The 18,584-nt window shown below is 48.9% G+C and overlaps 2 protein-coding genes across 9 annotated transcripts in view; one reads left to right on the top strand and one right to left on the bottom strand.

The window, feature by feature from the left end:
• The window catches only part of PPP2R5C (protein phosphatase 2 regulatory subunit B'gamma), a 131,895-nt gene extending 120,749 nt beyond the window's left edge, over positions 1-11,146 (bottom strand). For 6 of the 8 annotated variants that reach the window (XM_033420390.2, XM_033420384.2, XM_049706336.1 and 3 more), the window contains exon 1: positions 9,975-10,040. Coding sequence is in view for 2 of the 8 variants with exons in the window: in XM_033420368.2 (XP_033276259.1) it covers positions 9,975-10,040; positions 10,983-11,009 (93 nt within the window). In the remaining 6 variants the exon portion in view is untranslated. Of the gene's footprint in view, positions 1-9,974; positions 10,041-10,480; positions 10,610-10,982 lie in introns of those variants that run through there. The other 2 variants (XM_033420368.2, XM_033420371.2) reach the window with 2 other exon arrangements.
• LOC101272892 (ATP synthase subunit g, mitochondrial-like) lies at positions 207-2,502 on the top strand. Its single transcript, XM_049706861.1, has 2 exons — positions 207-216; positions 2,007-2,502. The coding sequence occupies exons 1-2, from the start codon at positions 207-209 to the stop codon at positions 2,384-2,386; spliced, it is 390 nt and encodes a 129-aa protein (XP_049562818.1). The 3' UTR covers positions 2,387-2,502.
• Positions 11,147-18,584: the final 7,438 nt, after the last annotated feature.

Here is an 18,584-nt window from a genome sequence, read left to right as displayed (position 1 = left end):
ATCTGAAGGAGCTGGAAGCCATGGAGAGCGTTCGGGCTGGGCGATGACACAAAAAGCTTTCCCTTTTTAAAAGGCCCTCAGGCTCAGGTGTGGAAGCCGAAGGGCCCACAAGAAGGCTTTTGGTTGTCTAGACAGGAGGTCAAGACCCGGAAGTGGAGGCGCGTGGGCGGGGGGGGGGGGGTCTCTGGGAACCCGGGCTCCCGCAGATGGCGGATGGTGGGACGAGTCACCGATGTGGCAGGGAAAACGACTAGAAATAAGCCCAACTGTGAAGGGGCTGCGGCACCCGGGTGGCGATTCCACATGAACGAGGCGAGGAGTCGGAACTCAACGCATCTCCCGCTCCCTCCACGGCTGCTTTATCTGTATCACACTAACCAGTAGCTGAAACCCCATAGCGGCACCCCTTTCCATCAAAGCAGTGTGGTACTGGCGTAAGGACAGACATGCAGATAGATGGATGGAACAGAATTAAGAGCCAAGACCACTCAGTGGGAAAAGAACAGTCTCTTCAACCAATGACGCTGGGACAGCTGGGTAACCACGTGCAAAAGAATGAAATGGGGGGAGGGGGGAAATCCCTACCTCACACATAAACAAAAATTATAAACAAAAATTAACTCAAAACAGATCAATGACCAGTCATATTCACGACCTAAATTTAAGAGCTAAAACCATAAAACTCTTAAGAGAATACAGAGGTAAATCTTCATGACCTTGGATTTGACAGTCGGTTCTTAGATATAACGCCAGAACCACAAGCAACAAAAGAAAAAACATAAATTGGACTTAATACAAATTTAAAACTTTTGTGCATCAGAGACACACACACACACACAAAAAGACACAAAAGACACTTTTTATTAAGAAAGTGAAAAGACAATCCATGGAATGGGAGAAAATATCTGTGACTTTTGTAATAAGGGTCTAGTACCCAGAATGTACAGGCAATATCAGAGATACTGGAGGAATTCCAGGTCCTGCTCCAGACCACGGCAATAAAGCAAACATCACAATGAAGCAGTCACGTGAAGTGTTTGGTTTCCTAGGGCATATAAAAGTCATGTTTACACTATACTGTAGTCTATTAAGTGTGCAATAGCATTACGTCTAAAACAATGTACACACCTTAATTAAAAATACTTTATTGCTAAAAAATGCCAACCATCATCTGACAGCACAGGGTTGTCACAAACCTTCAATTTATAAAAACAACAGTATCTGCAAAGTACAACAAAGTGAAGTGCAATAAAACAAGGTATGCCTGCGTTAAGAACTCCAACAACAGAAAGACAAACACCCATTTAAAAAACTGGCAAAGGGGGCTTTCCTGGTGGCACAGTGGTTAAGAATCCGCCTGCCAATGCAGGGTACACAGGTTTGAGCCCTGGTGCGGGAAGATCCCACATGCCGTGGAGCAACTAAGCCTGTGTGCCACAACTACTGAGCCTGCGCTCTAGAGCCGGCGGGCCACAACTACTGAAGCCCGCGCGCCTAGAGCCCATGCTCCGCAACAAGAGAAGCCACTGCAATGAGAAGCCCATGCACTGCAACGAAGTGTAGCCCCCACTTGCCACAACTAGAGAAAGCCCGTGCGCAGCACCAAAGACCCAGTGCATCCGGGGAAAAAAAAACCTGGCAAAGAACTTGAACAGACGTTTCTCTGAAGATATACAAATGGCCAATAAGCACATGAAAAGATGCTCAAGATCTTTAGCCATTAGGCAACATGCAAATGAAAACCACGATGGCATAACACTTCACACCCACTAGGGTGGCTATAGTTTAAAAAAAAAGAGAAAAAGGAAAACAAGTGTTAGGGAGGATGTGGAGAAATTGGAAACACAAGTGCACACAGCACTCACCGAAAGCAAACTGCTTGAGGGCAGGGGCCCTGCTGTGTCCCGTGCTGAATCCCCAGCACCTGCGATGGCGCTCAGCACATAGTAGGACCTCAGAACGTACCTGCTGGATGACTATGAGTGAGTGAATCTACTGAAGGGAAGCCTGCAACGTGAAAGAGAATGACCATTCAACCGGCCAGTCGGGGCGACGGACTTTCTGTCCTAGAACCACAGCCCAGTTTGTCCATAACCTCGCGGAGAAGGCCCCAGCGCAGGTCGACACTGCTGTGACTTACTTGAAGCCTCAATTGGCCATACTTTGGCACTATGCCAAGGTTGAGCTGGTCCCTCCAACCCCTGCTGAGATCCCTACAGCTATTCAGAGCTTGAAAAAAATTGTCAGTGGTGCTCAAACCGGTAGCTTCAAACAGCTCACAGTTAAGGAAGCTCTGCTGAATGGTTTGGTGGCCACTGAGGTGTGGACGTGGTTTCATGCCGGAGAGATCACAGGCATGTGTGGCATCATTGGCTATGATGTTTGAAGACCAATCTTTCACATGTGATTATATTTGCTTTATTATTTCGGTATTCTTGGACCATGTATGAGCAGATTGTTTTTTGAATAAAATAAGGCAATGTGTCAAAAAAAAAAAAAGAAGGAAGGAAGGAAGGAGGGAATGAAGTCAGGGAGGGAGGGAGGAAAGAAAGAAAGGAAGGAAGGAAGGAAGGGAGGGAGGGAGGGAGGGAGGGAGGGAGAAGGAGAAAGGCCAGATGAAGGGAGGAAGATGACTCTGGGAGAGAGAATGTTCCCTCCCACTACAGAGCCCATCCTCTCCCTCTGACCACACCATACTGCTTCCAGTGCGATCCGGAGCAAACCAGAACAGTCCAGAGAGGTTTGCTCTGTGATGCAGGGCTCAGAGTGGATCAAGTGAAATGGGAAAGTACAGACTTCGCACTACTTTCTTTTTTAAACCATGTGTGTTCTGACCCCCGCACCCCCCCCCCCGGCCGCCGTAAAGATAGATGTCTAAAAAGAAAGACGAAGATGAGAAGCAGACAAGGTGGCTGTCTCCCTGGGGCCTCTCTGGGTCCACTCCTGTGGGGACTGGCGGGGCCTCCTCTGTGTTTCCGGTGGGGTCTTTAGAACGTAGGCGGGTCCTGGACCAAGTGGTAAGCAGGGCCTCCTTCCCACCTCACCACCAAAGCCCCTTCTCACCTGTTTCTTTACCCTATTTTACCCATTTCCTTCTCTTTTGCCAATTTATATGTCTCTTCTTTTAAATTTAATCTTAAATTTGATATTTCATATTAAGAAGAGTGATAGCTAACAAAGTTAAGTTCAGTGCGCTCACATTAGAGTTATTTTGGAAGCTACTGCTAGGGTCTAAGGCAGCTCTGTCCAGTAGAACTTTCTGTGAAGTGGGAAATGCTCCCTATCTACTGTCCAGCAGGAAGCCATTGGCCACGTGTGGCCACTGGGCACTTGAAATGTGGCTAGTGTGACCAAGGAACTGAATTTCTCAATCTAATGTATTTTTCATTAACTTAGACAGCCACGTGTGGCTAAAGGCTAACTAACCTCTTGGATGGCGCAGGTCCAGCACCTCAGAGCCGCCAGGTACCCACTGCGCAAAACCAGCTTTAGGTTGGAGCTAACGCCCCTTTAGAGCCATGCTCAAGTTCATCTTTAAAAAACACTTATGATAAAGGAAAACGCAAAGTCTTCCAACTAACAAAGATTTTCTTCCTCCCACCCTTGGAGAGTTAAATTTCTAGGCCGGTTCTCTCACTCCCCCAGGTGGAGAAGACGAAGATGACACTGTCGCCGGCGTTTGGGAAGCAGCCCTTCCCAGCATCAGCTGTTCTCAAACCTGAGGGAGAAGCACGGCCCGGGGAGTCTCCGCTCCACACGACAGACTGACAGCAAGACGCAAGGCTGTTACCAAAATGCTGGGCCAAACCAGATGGCATCACTCCCTGACCTGGGCAGGTGCCCAACATTCAAGGAAACACTGAAGACTTTCTCGAGTTGCGATCTGTCAGAGGAATTTTCCCTGTGACTTAGGAAAATGTCCCCATGACATGCTGGTGCAGACTGACTCTCCCAGCTCCCCACACGCAGGTGGAAACCTCGCCACCACCGTGGGGCAGGGCTCAAGGCTTGCATTCGCTCGCAGCTGCTTCCACGAACTGGAACACTTCACATGATTTCACGTAAGTCGCTTGAAGGACTCTTTCTAGAACTACACATCATGTAACGGAGCTTTTATTTAAGACGGACAGGGATGCTGACTGATCTTATCTGCCAGCTTACCTGCTACACACACGCCACATCCAACACGCACTCAGGAACTCCACAATTTAATGGCGATCCTGTGTTTGCTTAGATGCTTTCAGACATCTGACTTCCTCACTCAAAGCTCCAGGTGGCTCTTAACAAGAATGTGCTCCATCTTGTCCCATCTATTCAGCGGCTGCAAGTGTGACTGACTGCGGGGGGGAAGTTACTCCCAAGTCTCCTGAATGTCCAAGCTCAACAGATGTGACACTTCACAAGTAACAGAAAACAGTGCTTCACGAGTAAGGACAATAGCATACTCTTTATCTTACCAGTGCTTGCACAGGACGAGAGACGCTCAAAACAAACCTTTCTCTCTCTCTCACAGGGAAATAAAGGCTGTCCAAGGCACTATACATAATAAATAGTTGGTGCAGCAAATGACTGCTATTCAAACTGAAAATATGGAAAAAATACGCTCCAAGATGGTGAGAAAAACCTTCCTTTAAATTTTAGAAAAAATGAACTTGAGTTGGAGCTAAAAAGATGAAAGGATTCAGATAAGCAAGAAAGAGGATGGGAAAAAGTATTCTACAACAGTTCTCAAAGTGGGGTCCCTTAGGCCCCTTCTGGGATCTACTATTTTTATGATAACACCAAGACACGCTTTGCCTTTGTAACCATTGTTAGGTTGATTTTTCACAGGCTACCAGAGACGTGGTATCAAAACAGACTGAATGCAGGCGCAGACTTGAGAGGCCAGCTGTCTTTTATTAAGCCAGACATTAAAGAGGTTTGCAAAAATACAGAGCAATGCCATTTTTTCCGTGAACTTTTGTAAATAGTTTTCTCATAAAAAGACTCTAGGGCTTCCCTGGTGGCGCAGTGGTTGAGAGTCCGCCTGCCAATGCAGGGGACGCGGGTTCTTGCCCCGGTCCGGGAGGATCCCACATGCCGCGGAGCGGCTGGGCCCGTGAGCCATGGCCGCTGGGCCTGTGCGTCCGGAGCCTGTGCTCCACGACGGGAAAGGCCGCAGCAGTGAGAGGCCCGCGTACCAAAAAAAAAAAAAAAAAAAAAAGACTCTATTTATGTTAACATGTAATGGGGGTGTTATTAGATGAATTAATGCATATTTAAAAATTTTCAATTTTAGTTTCTAATATGAAAAACACCTGAAAGCTACAGCCCACCTAGATCAGAGCTCTTTGGGACCCTCATGAATTTTGATGTCCCTTTTGTTTCAGCAGCACTGCTCTTCTCACGAACACGTGCCAGGCATGATTTGCAAGCAAATGCACATGCTCTGTGGAGGGATCTTTCTAGAGCAGTGGTTGCAACACGGGGCCATTTTGCCCTCCAGGAGACACTGGGCAACGTCGAGAGGCACTTTTGGTTGTCACCACTGGAGGGGACGGGGAGCTACTGGCATCTAGTGGGGCTGACCAAGGATGCTGGGGAACATGCACAGGACCACAGGGCGGCCCCACAGGGAACACCCGGCCATGGTACTGAGGGTGGGCTGCTGCTCAAGGGCAGCGGTGTCACCCGTGGGAGACACTCAGGGCCTACCAAGCGTCCAGCTTGTAGCGCAGGGCAGGAGTGGGCGCCAAAGAGGGGGCGGCTCAGGGAAGCCTCACTCCCCCGAGGACAGTGAGCTCACGGCACCTCCGGACCCCAAGTCCTTCCAGTCAGCAGCGGACTGTCCTCTCTGCAGAGCCATCCTTCCTGAACACCGTGGCTCTAAGCAAATATGATGCGGACTGATTGGAAGAATGGCAATTAAAAGCAGGGAACTCCCATTTCCTATAAAATAATTACGTAAGAATTTCAAAAAAGTTTTTTTTTTTTTGGCTGCATGGCATGCGGGATTAGTTCCCCGACCAGGGATCGAACCTGTACCCCCCACAGTGGAAGTGCAGAGTGAACCACTGGACCGCCAGGGAAGTCCCACCACAAAAGTTCTTAAAGTACTATTCCTTTGAGTCCTCTCTGCGTTTCACCGGAGTCCAGTTTAGGGTTGTACTGGAAAAAGTCGGGAAGAGAACAATGGAAAAAGCGGCATGGGAGGCCCCCAGTGAGAGCCTGAGCTCAGAATTCAGCCTCCAGACAGAGGCTTTTGGTGTTTGGGGACAGGAGTCGGGGACTCTCTTCTCGGGAGGGGACAGTCACAGCCGCCTCCCCAGAAAACCCACACAGCAACACAACCACTTCCTCGTCCTCCTCCAACTCACTCAGCTTAAAACGCCTGCTACAGAGTCACATGACTGGAGAGTCAAAAAATGTTTCATGGAAAGGTGTCTTTCATAAAAACGTTATTCCCATTAACATGTAACGGGTGTTACTGTTATTACTAGATGAATTAGTAAATATTTCTAAAATTTCAGTTTAAATTTCTAAGACACAACTCCACCACCAACACCGATGAGACCCCAGCAAGACTTGGCTCCCTGTCTCCGGAACCCTGGGGGCAAGGGGCCAGGGGAATGTAAACGGATAGGTCATAAAGAGAAAGCAAAGTTATCACTAAAGGTGGAAGGGGTCAAAATAAGCTAAAAAGTTGGAGAGAGGATTGTTCAGCTATCCTTTCAGCAACAGATATTACGTAAGAGTTGCTGTAGAGACTTTCAAACAAAACTGAGCTGAAGCAGGATAAGTAAGATACACAACTGGAGAACAACACACAACGACCTTCAATGTGCTTACAACGAATCACTTTACAAAAAGCGCGAACACTTTTTAAAACGTAACTTTGGACACAGTACACAAATTAAAATAACGGTATCAAAAACCACGGCTGCACGGTCTGATCCTCTAAAATGGACTTTAGGACTCTCTGAGCAATTTACTAGGATTCTAAGTGTTCATCCAATGAGCCTAGCTATGTTTCTACAGACCTGAGTGTTGCACCGAGAACAGCTGCTCAAGGATGAGTTCCCTCTGTCCATCTCCACAGTTTTCCAAGGTCAAGTTACCTGTGAGCCCATTTGCATCCTCACTCCTTAAAAGTGTGCTATGAAATAAACCAGCAGGATGTACTGGGCGGAAACAGATTCCCAGGACACGTATGGATAAGCAAATCAAACATTCAACATTCTATTGGAAAGAGAAAAAAAGCAAAGAAAGATGTTCCAATACACATCGTTCAAGGAATAGGAGTTTCTACCAAAAGACAAAAGTTGCGCAGCAGCAGTTACGACTCTTAATGGTTTTCTGTTACATGGGAAGACATATCCTGCCAGATATCTTGCAGGGAAAACTTTCAAGAGAGGTCACGCCTAATCTATCCCATAAACTTAAAAATGGTCAAAGCTGAAACTCACCAAGTCGTTTTAGGGAAGAGGAAACAGGGCCACAGAAGTTAGGCGCCATCGTTTATGGCCATCAGGAGTCAGCATTTTATTCACTAAGCCCCTGGCTGAAGCACTCTATCCTTTACTGCAGGACTTCTTGCTAAAAACCCACGCCATCAGATGTCCCCCTGTTCTAACCACAAAGTGGTCTGCAATGTTAGCCACCTACTCCTTTGTTTTCCTTGAGGCCAGATTATCACCGGCCAGGACTTCTGTGTAAGGACCTTCCCCACATTTGAAGGGGTGTATTATTTAAGTCAACCACAGGCCAAGTTCTTTAACGTTTTCTCTGTTGGGATTACTTCTCTGCCCCGGATGAGCACCTACTCTGCACCTTTCGGGCTGGGCAGCCCTGGATGTGCTAACTGTCCTAACAGAGGGGTGTCCACAGGGTAACCTGAACCAACGCTGACTGTGAAGGTGACGTGACATCAGAAAGGTTTGAAAAGCAGCGTGGGAACTGCAGACCTATGTGAATGGTTCAGGTTAAAATATTCGAGTTCAGAGTAGTATCAGCAGACAGGAGAGGAAGCGAGTGTGTGTAATGGTCTAATTCACCTGCGTGAGTCCATCACACTTGGTAAGGGGGTGGGACTAGAAATGAAGAACAGAGAGGAACACTGAGGTGAGAGAGACAATGGAAAAGCAATGGTCAACTCCAAGTTCAAAGGAACGGAAGTGCCTCAATTTGTGCGCCTGCAAAATATACACAGTGATCTGCCAACTGTCATGTTAATATGCCATGTTGCCTCTGGGATCCTTAGGAGGAAGTAGTGAAGGGCCCAACATTTCAGTATTTTTCAGTTGTAATTTCAAGCTCTGTAGCTCCAGCTCTTAGACAGTAGCGCTAGAAAAGATACAAAAAGACAAGTGGGGCATCACACTCAAGACACTGCAGGCCACACCTCAAGAATCTTAAGCAACTGACCATCTAAGAACCCAATCCACCTTAAACACACATTTTACTTATCATTGGCTTTGGTATCTTTGAGTTACTGAGACGTTTTCTTCAGATTCAAACTTAACATTTTCCCATCCTTACAGCCAGGTTCTTTCCACTAAAACAGGAATAAATGAAACATACACGCTGATTTTTGTGTGTGTGACACGAGCAGTGAGAGACAGGTATGTGAGCAAGAAAGGTTTGGGGGAGCACTAGGAAGTCTAAGCAGTTTTAATGCAAGATCAATAAACCAAAAAAGGGAAAAGGAAAGGCATACACCCTTGCGCAGCAACTAAATTTCATTTAAATCAATTTAGTCAAAAGAGTGACAGGGAAGTAATCAAATCAAATGCAAGAATGCCACAGTAAAGCTTGACTGCCTGCTATAAAGAAAGGGCAGGGAAAGACTGGCACAAAAATATTGATAATTAAGGAACCTTTCGGATTTCTGTTTTTTGCTTTGGGGAGGGCAACAGATTTGCTGGAATAAACCACCTCCTGAAGAGGAGGGAGGCTTAGAATGTACCAAATGATAAGGAAAAGATAACCTGGGGCTTAAAAAAAAAAAAAGAAAAAAAGGCTACTGCAGATAATGGTCTTATCTGCCAGACAGAACTGAACTCTACTCTAATTTGGCTTATAGGAAAGGGTCTGACACTTGTAAATTACCGTCATCTGTGATAAGACGAAGGACTTCAACAATCCAGCTCTGGAGAACTATGACACCAAATTAAGCAGCTTCTCTGCTACCAGTGATTCAAAAGGGCCTATTAGCTCTGCCTGGGTCCATGCAGCTCCTAGACCCGTAGCCCAAGGTCCTCCAGTTCAACAACTAGTCACAAGGAAGAAAAGGCAAAGCCAAGTGCTGGCTCTGCAAATGCTATCAAAGCCCAATCCCACCAGGTAGACACAATCCTCATGGAGCATCCCAGCTGTTTCCTCAATGAGCCCAAAGGCAAGAAGCAAAAGTGGTCAGAATTGGCCACTACAAAGAAAAAAATGTGAAAGATGATAGAAGATTGCACAAAAATAGCAAAACTAGATAAGCCAAAATATACCAACATTGTTGGGGAAAGAGGCTAAGGGGAACAGACATCAAAAGAGAAAAGCACAGGGCACGAGCAGCAGAGACTGCATCCAGGAAAGCAAGGGTGACAGGAAAGAGGCTGAGCTGCTGAGAGACAGATCCGGCCCCTTGTAAAGGAAGAGGGAGGATGGGAAAACTAATAGGAACTTGAACAACTCCAGTATGAGAGAGCCCCTGAAACCAGTCTCCACAGGAGGGCTGCTAGATTTGAGATTTGGGGGGTGGGGGATGAACTTAAAAATACTAGCAGCACAGATACGCACAACTTTCATTAAAACATTTATATTTCCCCAAAGGCGAATAATACAAACCCAAATAACTAAAATGGAGGATTATGAAAGACACTAGAAAAAAATCTCATACAGGGAAACATTTTAGAAGACCCTAGGTTTTCTCACCCTCATTTTTTCTACCCTAAGTTAAAACGTGTTCATGAAAAAATGTAAAGTGAATATTTAAGAATAGTTACCTCTGATTCTATTATGTCTTGTCCTTCTTTTGAACTTTTTCCACTTTTCCCTGCTTTTGGCGATTCCTGGGAAACATAAAGCAGAATCAATTAAGCTTCTCAATTTTTAGACTGCTAAACATCAGATAAACCAAAATGCAGTTTTACAAATAGTTATACAATTTAACAATGACTTTTGATAGTTTTAATCAATACCATCAAGAAATTCTACATCGTATGGTTTAGAGATACAATACTGTGATGTGACACCCACCCACCCAAATTCAGATTCTCCTTGTTTTCTTCGTCTGCATTATGTGGCACTGACAACTTTAAGCAGAAACAGGTAAACCCACATTTATACAGCGCTCTCAGCATCTTGAAAGATCCACACCACATCCCTTTTTTTCCTTCCCACCCTAAACCCTGCGAGCGAGGATTTCTGGGGTGATTCTGAAACGCTACAGAGCTCCACCTGAAGCAAAAACATACCCCCCCCCCCGCAAATGCAAACGCAGCACACTCACATGCATCGCCGCCGCCGCCACCCAGGATAATAATAGTATTTCAGAGCCCCAGAGCGTCCCTCCGGAAGGCAGACGATTCTTCCTAAGCCTTAAGCGGAGTCCGTTCGCTGCCCATCTCCCCGGCCGGGGGTCCCTGATAGGCGCCTGCACCCTCACCCCTGGAGCCCCTGCCCAGGCGTCTGCGAGGCTGGGTCAACCACCTGCGCGGCCCCACCTGCCCCCTCACGCCCACCGCGCGCGCTGCCCCGAGGCGGGCACCCACGCCGCCCCCCACCTTGGCCGCCACCAGGGCCATCAGGACCCCCGTCCCGGCCTGGGCTCCGCGGCCCCGGCGCGACCCGCCGCCCCCGGCCCCCACCCCGGGAGGGCGCAGAGAGCGCCCCCGCTCTCGCAGCACCCCTGAGCCCCGCCGGGCCCCGCTCCCGGGCAGTTCCCCGCCGCCCTCCGCGCGGTTCCTTGCCCTCCCCGCCCGGCCAGTCCAGCAGCGCGGTACCTGACTCACTTTCTCCTTCTTGTTTTTATTCGGCATGGCTGGTGCGGACCACCGCCGCCGCTCCCGCCACCTGCCCCCCGCAGCAGCAGCTCCCCCGCCCCGGCCGTCGCGCCTCCCCGGCCGCCGCCGCCGCCGCCGCCCGGGGACTGAATCGTTCGCTCGCTCACGGTTCTCCTTTCCCAGGCTCGCGGCGGCGGCGGCGGCGGCGGCGGCGGCGGCGGCGGCGGCGGCGGCGGCGGCGGCGGCGGCGGCGGCGGCGGCGGCGGCGGCGGCGGCGGCGGCGGCGGCGGCGGCGGCGTCTCTCCGCCCCTCCCCCGGCCCAGCCCGGCCCGGCCCGGCCCTCCTCTCCCCCTCCCCCTTCGCTCCCCAGCCCTCTGCCGCGCCCCGCCCCTAGTCCGCGGTCCCGCCCCTGCACCGCCCGCACCGCCCCCGCGCCGGCCCCGCCCCACCGCCCTCCAGACGCCCCGCCATTGGCCGAGGCACCCTCACGTGCCCTAACGCTCTCCTGTATCCCCGCCCCTGCGCGGCCTCGATGTCCCCCGCCGCGCTCCGGCTGGAGTTGGTCTCAGGTGGAGCGGCGGGGGCGGTGGCGGCTGGGTGAGCCGAGCCGAGTTGGGGGAGGGAACCTGGAGCAGCAAACTGAGGCGACAGACCGGGGACCGCTGTGGAGGTTCGGGACGGAGAGAGCAGGGGGCAAGTGAGGCGTGGAACAGGCACGTTTGAAACGGATGGCTACAACTTCTGCAGCCGGCGGGGTGCGAACGCCGACCTCTGGCCTCGTACCCTCGCCGCCGCGGCGCTTGCCGAGCTCGAAAGTGCCCGGTAGCAGCTGAAGAGGTCAGTCAGCCACGCGAGCGGCGATTTCACGGGCTCCCGCTAGGCCCTACCTACTGAGGCTGCCCCGCCTACTCCTCCGTCGGCCCCGCCCCCGATGTCCGGCCCGCCCTCCGAGGCCCGCCTCCTCCTTGTTGGCCCCGCCCCGCAGATCAGGCTCCAGCTTCGCCAATGGGATTTTATTTTCTTCTTTATTTTGGTTTGATCATAAACCATGTGAGGAAACCTCTGCATCATGACCAGGAGTCACGTGATTTCCTTCGCCTCGCTCATAGCTCTGGGGAGATGAGTTTTCCAAGGAAAGAAGGCTAACTGTTGGATACACTACTTCCACAGTCTGTCTAGTGCAGAAATACATTAGGTGTTAAGGCTCCCAACAGTGAGCGGATTTCACATGCGGGAAGCATTGGTGTCTCACCTGTGATGATTAGGTGCTGAGTCTTACTGGGCACTTAGAAACCACTGTGTTCTCTTAGGCCCCAGTTTTCACTCCTGAAAGGCGCCAGGCAAAGCAGTTTGATTATTCTGTGTGGCTCTGCCATGGGAAAGCTAAAAGAAGAAAAAAAAGATCTAAAGTGAGTAGTGTCGTGTGAGGTCCTGAAAGTGAGTTGTGCCTGCAGGTGTCTGAATGTGTGCTTTTAGAAGAATATCCTCAGGTAAACTGCACAGGCTCAAACAGCTGTTTGTGCAGAAGAAACGGTTTTTGATTAGTCTTTTAAGTGGGTTAATAGTTTCTCCAAAACAAATAGTGAAAAATAGTGGGGGGCGGGGGGGTAGAGCAATGCCTCTAGTTAATAACATTTCTTGCTTTTTTTTTTTTTTTTTTTTGCGGTACGCGGGCCCCTCACTGCTGTGGCCTCTCCCGTTGCGGAGCACAGGCTCCGGACGCGCAGGCCCAGCGGCCATGGCTCACGGGCCCAGCCGCTCCGCGGCATGTGGGATCTTCCCGGACCGGGGCACGAACCCGTGTCCCCTGCATCGGCAGGCGGACTCTCAACCACTGCGCCACCAGGGAAGCCCAACATTTCATTTTTAAAATAAAATATATGCTGACAATTTAATAAACCCAGTATAAGTCTGTATCAAAAAGGGTAATTCTGAAACTATTAGTTTATGACCATGGAGCTCTAAGGGGGCTCAGGGGCTTCCCTGAGACAAATTTATGCCACCAGTATCCATTCATTCAACAAACATTTGTTGGATGCCCACTATGTGCAAAGCCCAGTGCGAGGGATTCTGTGGGGAGACAAGGCACGACCCTTGTCCTCAAGCACTCCACGTCCTTGGGGTGGAAACAAGAAAGTCAGCAATCGCGAGGCGTGACGTGCGACATGACAAGTCTACAAGGTCTGGAGTGAGAGTGGTCTGGCTCATAAGCGTGAAAGAACACAGGAGTATTCTGTTATGGCCGGAGTTGAGAGTGAAGGAGCGAAGACTAGTACTCCTTGGCGAGAAATTGGACTTTGTTCTTGACTCTGGTTCGGGGTCACTGAAGGATACTAAGCTGGGGAGTGACTTGCGCATTGTGCTTTAGAAGACACTGTGGCAGGAATGTTGGGGGAGGGGAACAACCAGGATCTAATTATGGTCCAGATGCCTGCCAGCGAGGCATCTCTGTGGCAATAACAGGAGGAAGGATCAGAAATACACTGGAGGCCGACTTGCTCAGGTGGGAGAGCCAGAATCGAAGATAAAAGGCTGATGCTCGAGTTTGTAGTTTGGGCAACGTCATGACGAGGAAGGGCCACGAGTGGAAAGCAGGCTTTTGAGGGAATGTGATTTCAGTTTGGGGACATGTTGAGTTTGAGTTGCATCTGCAACATGCCAGTAGGGGTGTCTTAGTTGGCAAATGGAGATGCAGATCTGACACTCAGAGTGTCCGTGCATGTCAGGGTACGTATTTATCAGGTCGGTTTGAGTTTGAGGGAAAGTATAGGACAAGATACCAGAAAAGCTTCCTAGTTACCACCCAATGACCTTGACGCCGTAGCTACCAGAGAAATTGGAATCAACACCATCACCTGGCACATGTGTTCCTTAATGGCCACTGAACTGGTTTTCGTTTGTCCACATTAGAGAGGGCCATCCCACAGCCAGTGTTAGCCAACAGTTAGTTATAGCATGTTCACGGGGGACCCGGGGTACCGTGCAGTGTCCTGGCTGCTGTGGCGTTTACAGGAACGCTAAAGGCAGATGCAGCTCCTGCTCTCAAAAGAAGGGATTCGAAGTAGGCCGTCAAAGGGCATAGAGATGCTGCGCACACGTTCCTACTCAACATCTGTGCATGTGTGTGGTGAGTGTGTGCACGTGTGCCTGAAGGCTACCTCTCCTGAGATGCCCCACCTTCTGCGTTCATAAAGACACTGCCCATACTCCACAGAAGCCCTTTTCTTCAGACCCCCCCGGCCCTTCTGGAACACTTCTCTGAGATGGCCCCTGGTAACCTAGAAATGCTTTTTCCACATCCGGCTTCTCTGTACAGTGGATTGCTTCATTTGTGCCCCTGAGGTCTCTCTCAGGCTCAGAGAGGTCCCAGAGGACTTAGGTCTTTGGCTGCACTGCAGTTGTCAGCCATAGGACCGCAGAGTCCTGCTGCCTCACTCGGGGGTGGGGGGGGGTGGTAGGCTGGTGCAGAAAAGCAGGGCAGAGAGAAGATGGCTCCGACCTGGAATCGGCCGTGGTGCCCCTTTGTGCGTTCACCCTCAGGAGTGCTTCCCACTCTCTCACCTTCAAAGTCGTCTGTGACGCAGGGGCCTCACCCCCACCATCTCCTCTGAGGCTGGCCTGCCTTGGTCCTGCCTGCCATGCTGCTGCTTTGGCCTCCCTGACCCAGAGCTCCCTCTGTCGGCTCTCTGGACATCAGCCTGAGTTTCTCATGTCCTTGCCCCTCTGGGCTCTCTGGGCGTTGAGGTGGTCTTGCATACTTGGGCTTTCAGCTGAGCTTCCTGGGGGAGTGATCACGTCACAGGCATTCTGTGTTTCCCAGGGTCTAGTGTTTGTTGAAGAGACTGATTCCCCTGCTTCTGTGGTTCGGCTCATGGTCTCAGACTGTTGTACAACCTCCCACTGCCTCTCTTTGCGTGTTGTCTCCCCCTCAGCCTGGGGTGTGCTTACAGGCCCTCTACTCTGCCCACTAGGCTCCCAGCCTGTGCTCCTCCCCTCTCCTGGCAAGGGCTGCCCATGGCCTGGACTGGACAGTAACTTCAAGGCTACCCCTCAGGCCTTCCCCACCCTAGGAGTTCAACTCATTTACTCCCTTACCGTTTCCTCCCTTCATTTCCAGAGAACTGTCATTAAACACTCATTTCTTGTTGAATTTGGATCTATTTATTCATGCACTACAAGTTTGCCTGCAGATTTGGGGTTGAGGGGCGGGGAATCAATTTCAGTCAGATTACACTAAAGTGAAATATCTGTGTGGAGTGCTGACCACAGAGCCTGGCACATAACGAGCACTCCGTTCAGTTGCCACCAAGGGGACCATGATTTGATATGAGGTGCTCTTCAGTTCTGAGGATCCAAGGAAGCCCCCCAAAGTCACCAACTTAAGGCCCAAGGGCACCCAGAGTATTCGTTAGACTAAGAAAAGCCTCTTACTTAGCCCCTGAAGAGCTTTGATAAGTGCCAAGGGCCAGTTGGTCCCACCAGTTGGGGATAAATACCACCCAATTCTGCAGGGCATGCCTGGAGTACTTTCCCCATGGAAGCCAAAAGATGAGATATTTATGAAGATTTTAAAAACTTAAAGTTTTGTAGATTGCTCTAAAACAATCTATGAAAGTCATAAAAAGTTCTAAAAATATTTTAATAAATTTCATAACTGGTATCGAAGAAAAATGGGCAAACAACACAAAATATTTCATTTTCATGTAAATACAATCCCTTTCTTTTTTCCTCCTAAGTCCCTAAGTCCAGTGGAGGAGATAAGACAGGACAGAAATAACCGGAGGTGGAGAGAGAAGAACACGGTAAGAGCATTAGAGACCCAGGATTAGGAGGTTTCAGAGAGAGGAGGGGTGACGGGCATAGAACGCTTGCAGGAAGGCAAGGCGTTGGTGAGTAGCTGCAGCGTGCTCAGTGCTGAATTTGAACTCTTGTCCTAAGTTTGGGGTTACTGGCTTTAACAGGGAGGAAAGAGATGTCCCAGTCAAGAAGGTCTAACTAGAAGCAAATGAATGAAGGATCTGTGTATTGAGGCAGGCAGGGGCCAAGCAAAGGACTGAGAGAGAGCAAAGCACGGCTGGGGTGATGGCTTGGGAGCCGCCCCCATTCCTATGCCTGCCTGGGCAGAGGGAGGCCGTGGTGCTCCCAGAGCCTGCCAGAGTCACTGTCAGAGCCCTGTGTGCAGGGAGGGAGGCCGGGAGAGGGCCAGGGAACCAGTGATGTGTTCCTTGGATGTCCCGTTCCAGGGCATGGAGCAGGGCAAAGAAGGGTGTGTGTGTGTGTGCTTGGGGGGCTGGTGCTCTGGAGGGGCCTTAAGTGGACAAACCTTGTATTGCAGAGGAATGGGAGACTTGGAATCACAAGACTCAGGTTTACGTGTAGACTCCATGTGATCTTAGCTCAGACCCTCTAAACCAATGGTTCTCAAAAGGGGGTGATTCTGCCCCCCAGGGGACATCTGGCAATGTCTGTAGACAGTTCTGGTTGTCACAACTGGGTGGCGGGTGGGTGCTACTGGCATCTAGTGGTTAGAAGTCGGGGATGCTGCTAAACATCCTACAGTGAGCAGGGCAGCCCCACAAAAAAGAATCCTCCGGCCCCAAACGTCAACACTGCCAAGATGGAGAACCCACGGTCTACACCCACGTAGGATGGATATGATGCAACCTGCCCTGCTCCCTCCATGGTTACTGTGAGCACCATAGGAGATAATGGGCCGAAACTGTGTCTACAGACTTCGTTTAAGAAGAAATTCTCCATCTGAACAGAACTCTACAGTTTGCTGAATGTACTTACACACACACACACACACACACACACACACACACACACACGTTGTTGCCATCTTTCTGCCCTTTACACAGAGAAAGAGAAAACCTCAACTGTGCCTTAGAGAGATGAGAGCAACACCTTGTCTAGTGAGCAAAATTCCCTTCTAGGTAATGACTCTGTCCTGGGAGACCTGAAAAGACTGCCTTTCTGCACAAACCGTGGTAATTCCCTCACAGGCAATGACTCCGTCTTGGGAGACCTGAAAAGACTGCCTTTCTGAACGAACCATGATCCAAGTTTTAACTGAGAGGTAATGAGACTGACTTTCAAAACAACTTTTTTAATTGTAAAATACACATAACATAAAATTTACTGTGTTAACCGTTTTAAAATTACCGTTCAGTACTCTTAAGTATACTCACATCCAGAGTTTTTTCACCTTGCAAAACTGAAACAACTTCCCATTTTCCCTCCCCCCAGTCCCTGGCAAGCACCGTTCTACTCTCTGTTTCTATGAATTTGGCTACTGTGGTTACCTCATATAAGTGTAATCACACAGTAGTTGTCCTTTCGTGACTGGCTCATTTTATGCATAACATCCTCAAGGTTCATCCATGTTGTAGTATGTGCCGGCACTTCCTTCCTTTCATTTATCCCTTGATGGGCACTTGGATTGCTTCCACCTCTTGGCTATTGTGAATAAGGCTCTTATGAACATGGGTGTGTAAATATTTCTTTGAGACCCTGCTTTCAATTCTTTTGGGTATATACCCAAATGTGGACTTGCTGGATCGTATGGTAATTCTACTTTTAATGTTTTGAGGAACTGCCATACTTTTACCATAGAGGCTGCACCATCTTATATTCCCACCAACAGTGCACAAGGGCTCCAATTTTTCCACATCTTCACCAGCACTTGTTTTTTTCCTTTTTGATAGTAGGCAACCTAACTGGTGTGAGGTGATATCTCACTGTGGTTTTGATTTGAATTTCCCTCATTATTAGTGATGCTCAGCATCTTTTCATATGCTTATTGGCTATTTGTGTATCCACTTTGGAAAAATATCTAGTCAAGGGCATTTTTCAATCGGGTTGTTTGTTTTCTTGTTGTTGAGTTGTAGAAGTTCCTTATATATTCTGGATATGAACCCCTTATGGATATGATTTGAAAATATTTTCTCCCATTCTATAGGTTGCCTTTTCACTCTGTTGTGTCGTTTGATGCACAGAAATTTTAAATTTTGATGTAATCCAATTTATCCATTTTTTGTTGTTGTTATTGCCTGTGCTTTTGGTGTCATGTTCAAGGGATTATTGACAAATCCAGTGTCATGAAGCTTTTCTCATATGTTTCATTCTGAGAGCTTTATAGTTTTAGCTCTCTTATGTTTAGATCTTTGATCCATTTTGAGTTAATTTTTGTATATGGTGTAAGGTAAGTGTCCAACTGCATTCTTTTGCATGTGGATATCCAGTTTTCCCACAACCATTTCTTGAAGAGATTGTCCTTCCCCCATGAATGGTCTTGGCAATCTTGTTGAAAATCATTTGACCATATATGTGAGGGGTTATTTCTGGGTTTTCTATTCTATCCCATTGTTCAATATGTCTGTCTTTATGCCAGTACCATAATGTTTTGATTACTGTAGCTTTGTACTATGTTTTGAAATTAGGACATGTAAGACCTCCAACTTTGTTCTCCTTTTTCAAGATTGCTTTGGATTGCTCAGGATTTCTTAAGATTCCATATGAATTTTAAGGTGGATTTTGTATTTCTTCAAAATATGCCATTGGGATTTTGATAGGGATTGCATTAAGTCTGCAGATTGCTTTGGGTAGTTT

Source organism: Orcinus orca, chromosome 2 (genome assembly GCF_937001465.1).
Source record: "Orcinus orca chromosome 2, mOrcOrc1.1, whole genome shotgun sequence".
In the NCBI taxonomy this organism is placed as follows: Eukaryota; Metazoa; Chordata; class Mammalia; order Artiodactyla; family Delphinidae; genus Orcinus; species Orcinus orca.
Note: the sequence above shows the minus strand (reverse complement) of the source record. Positions and strands in the feature narration are given on the sequence as shown.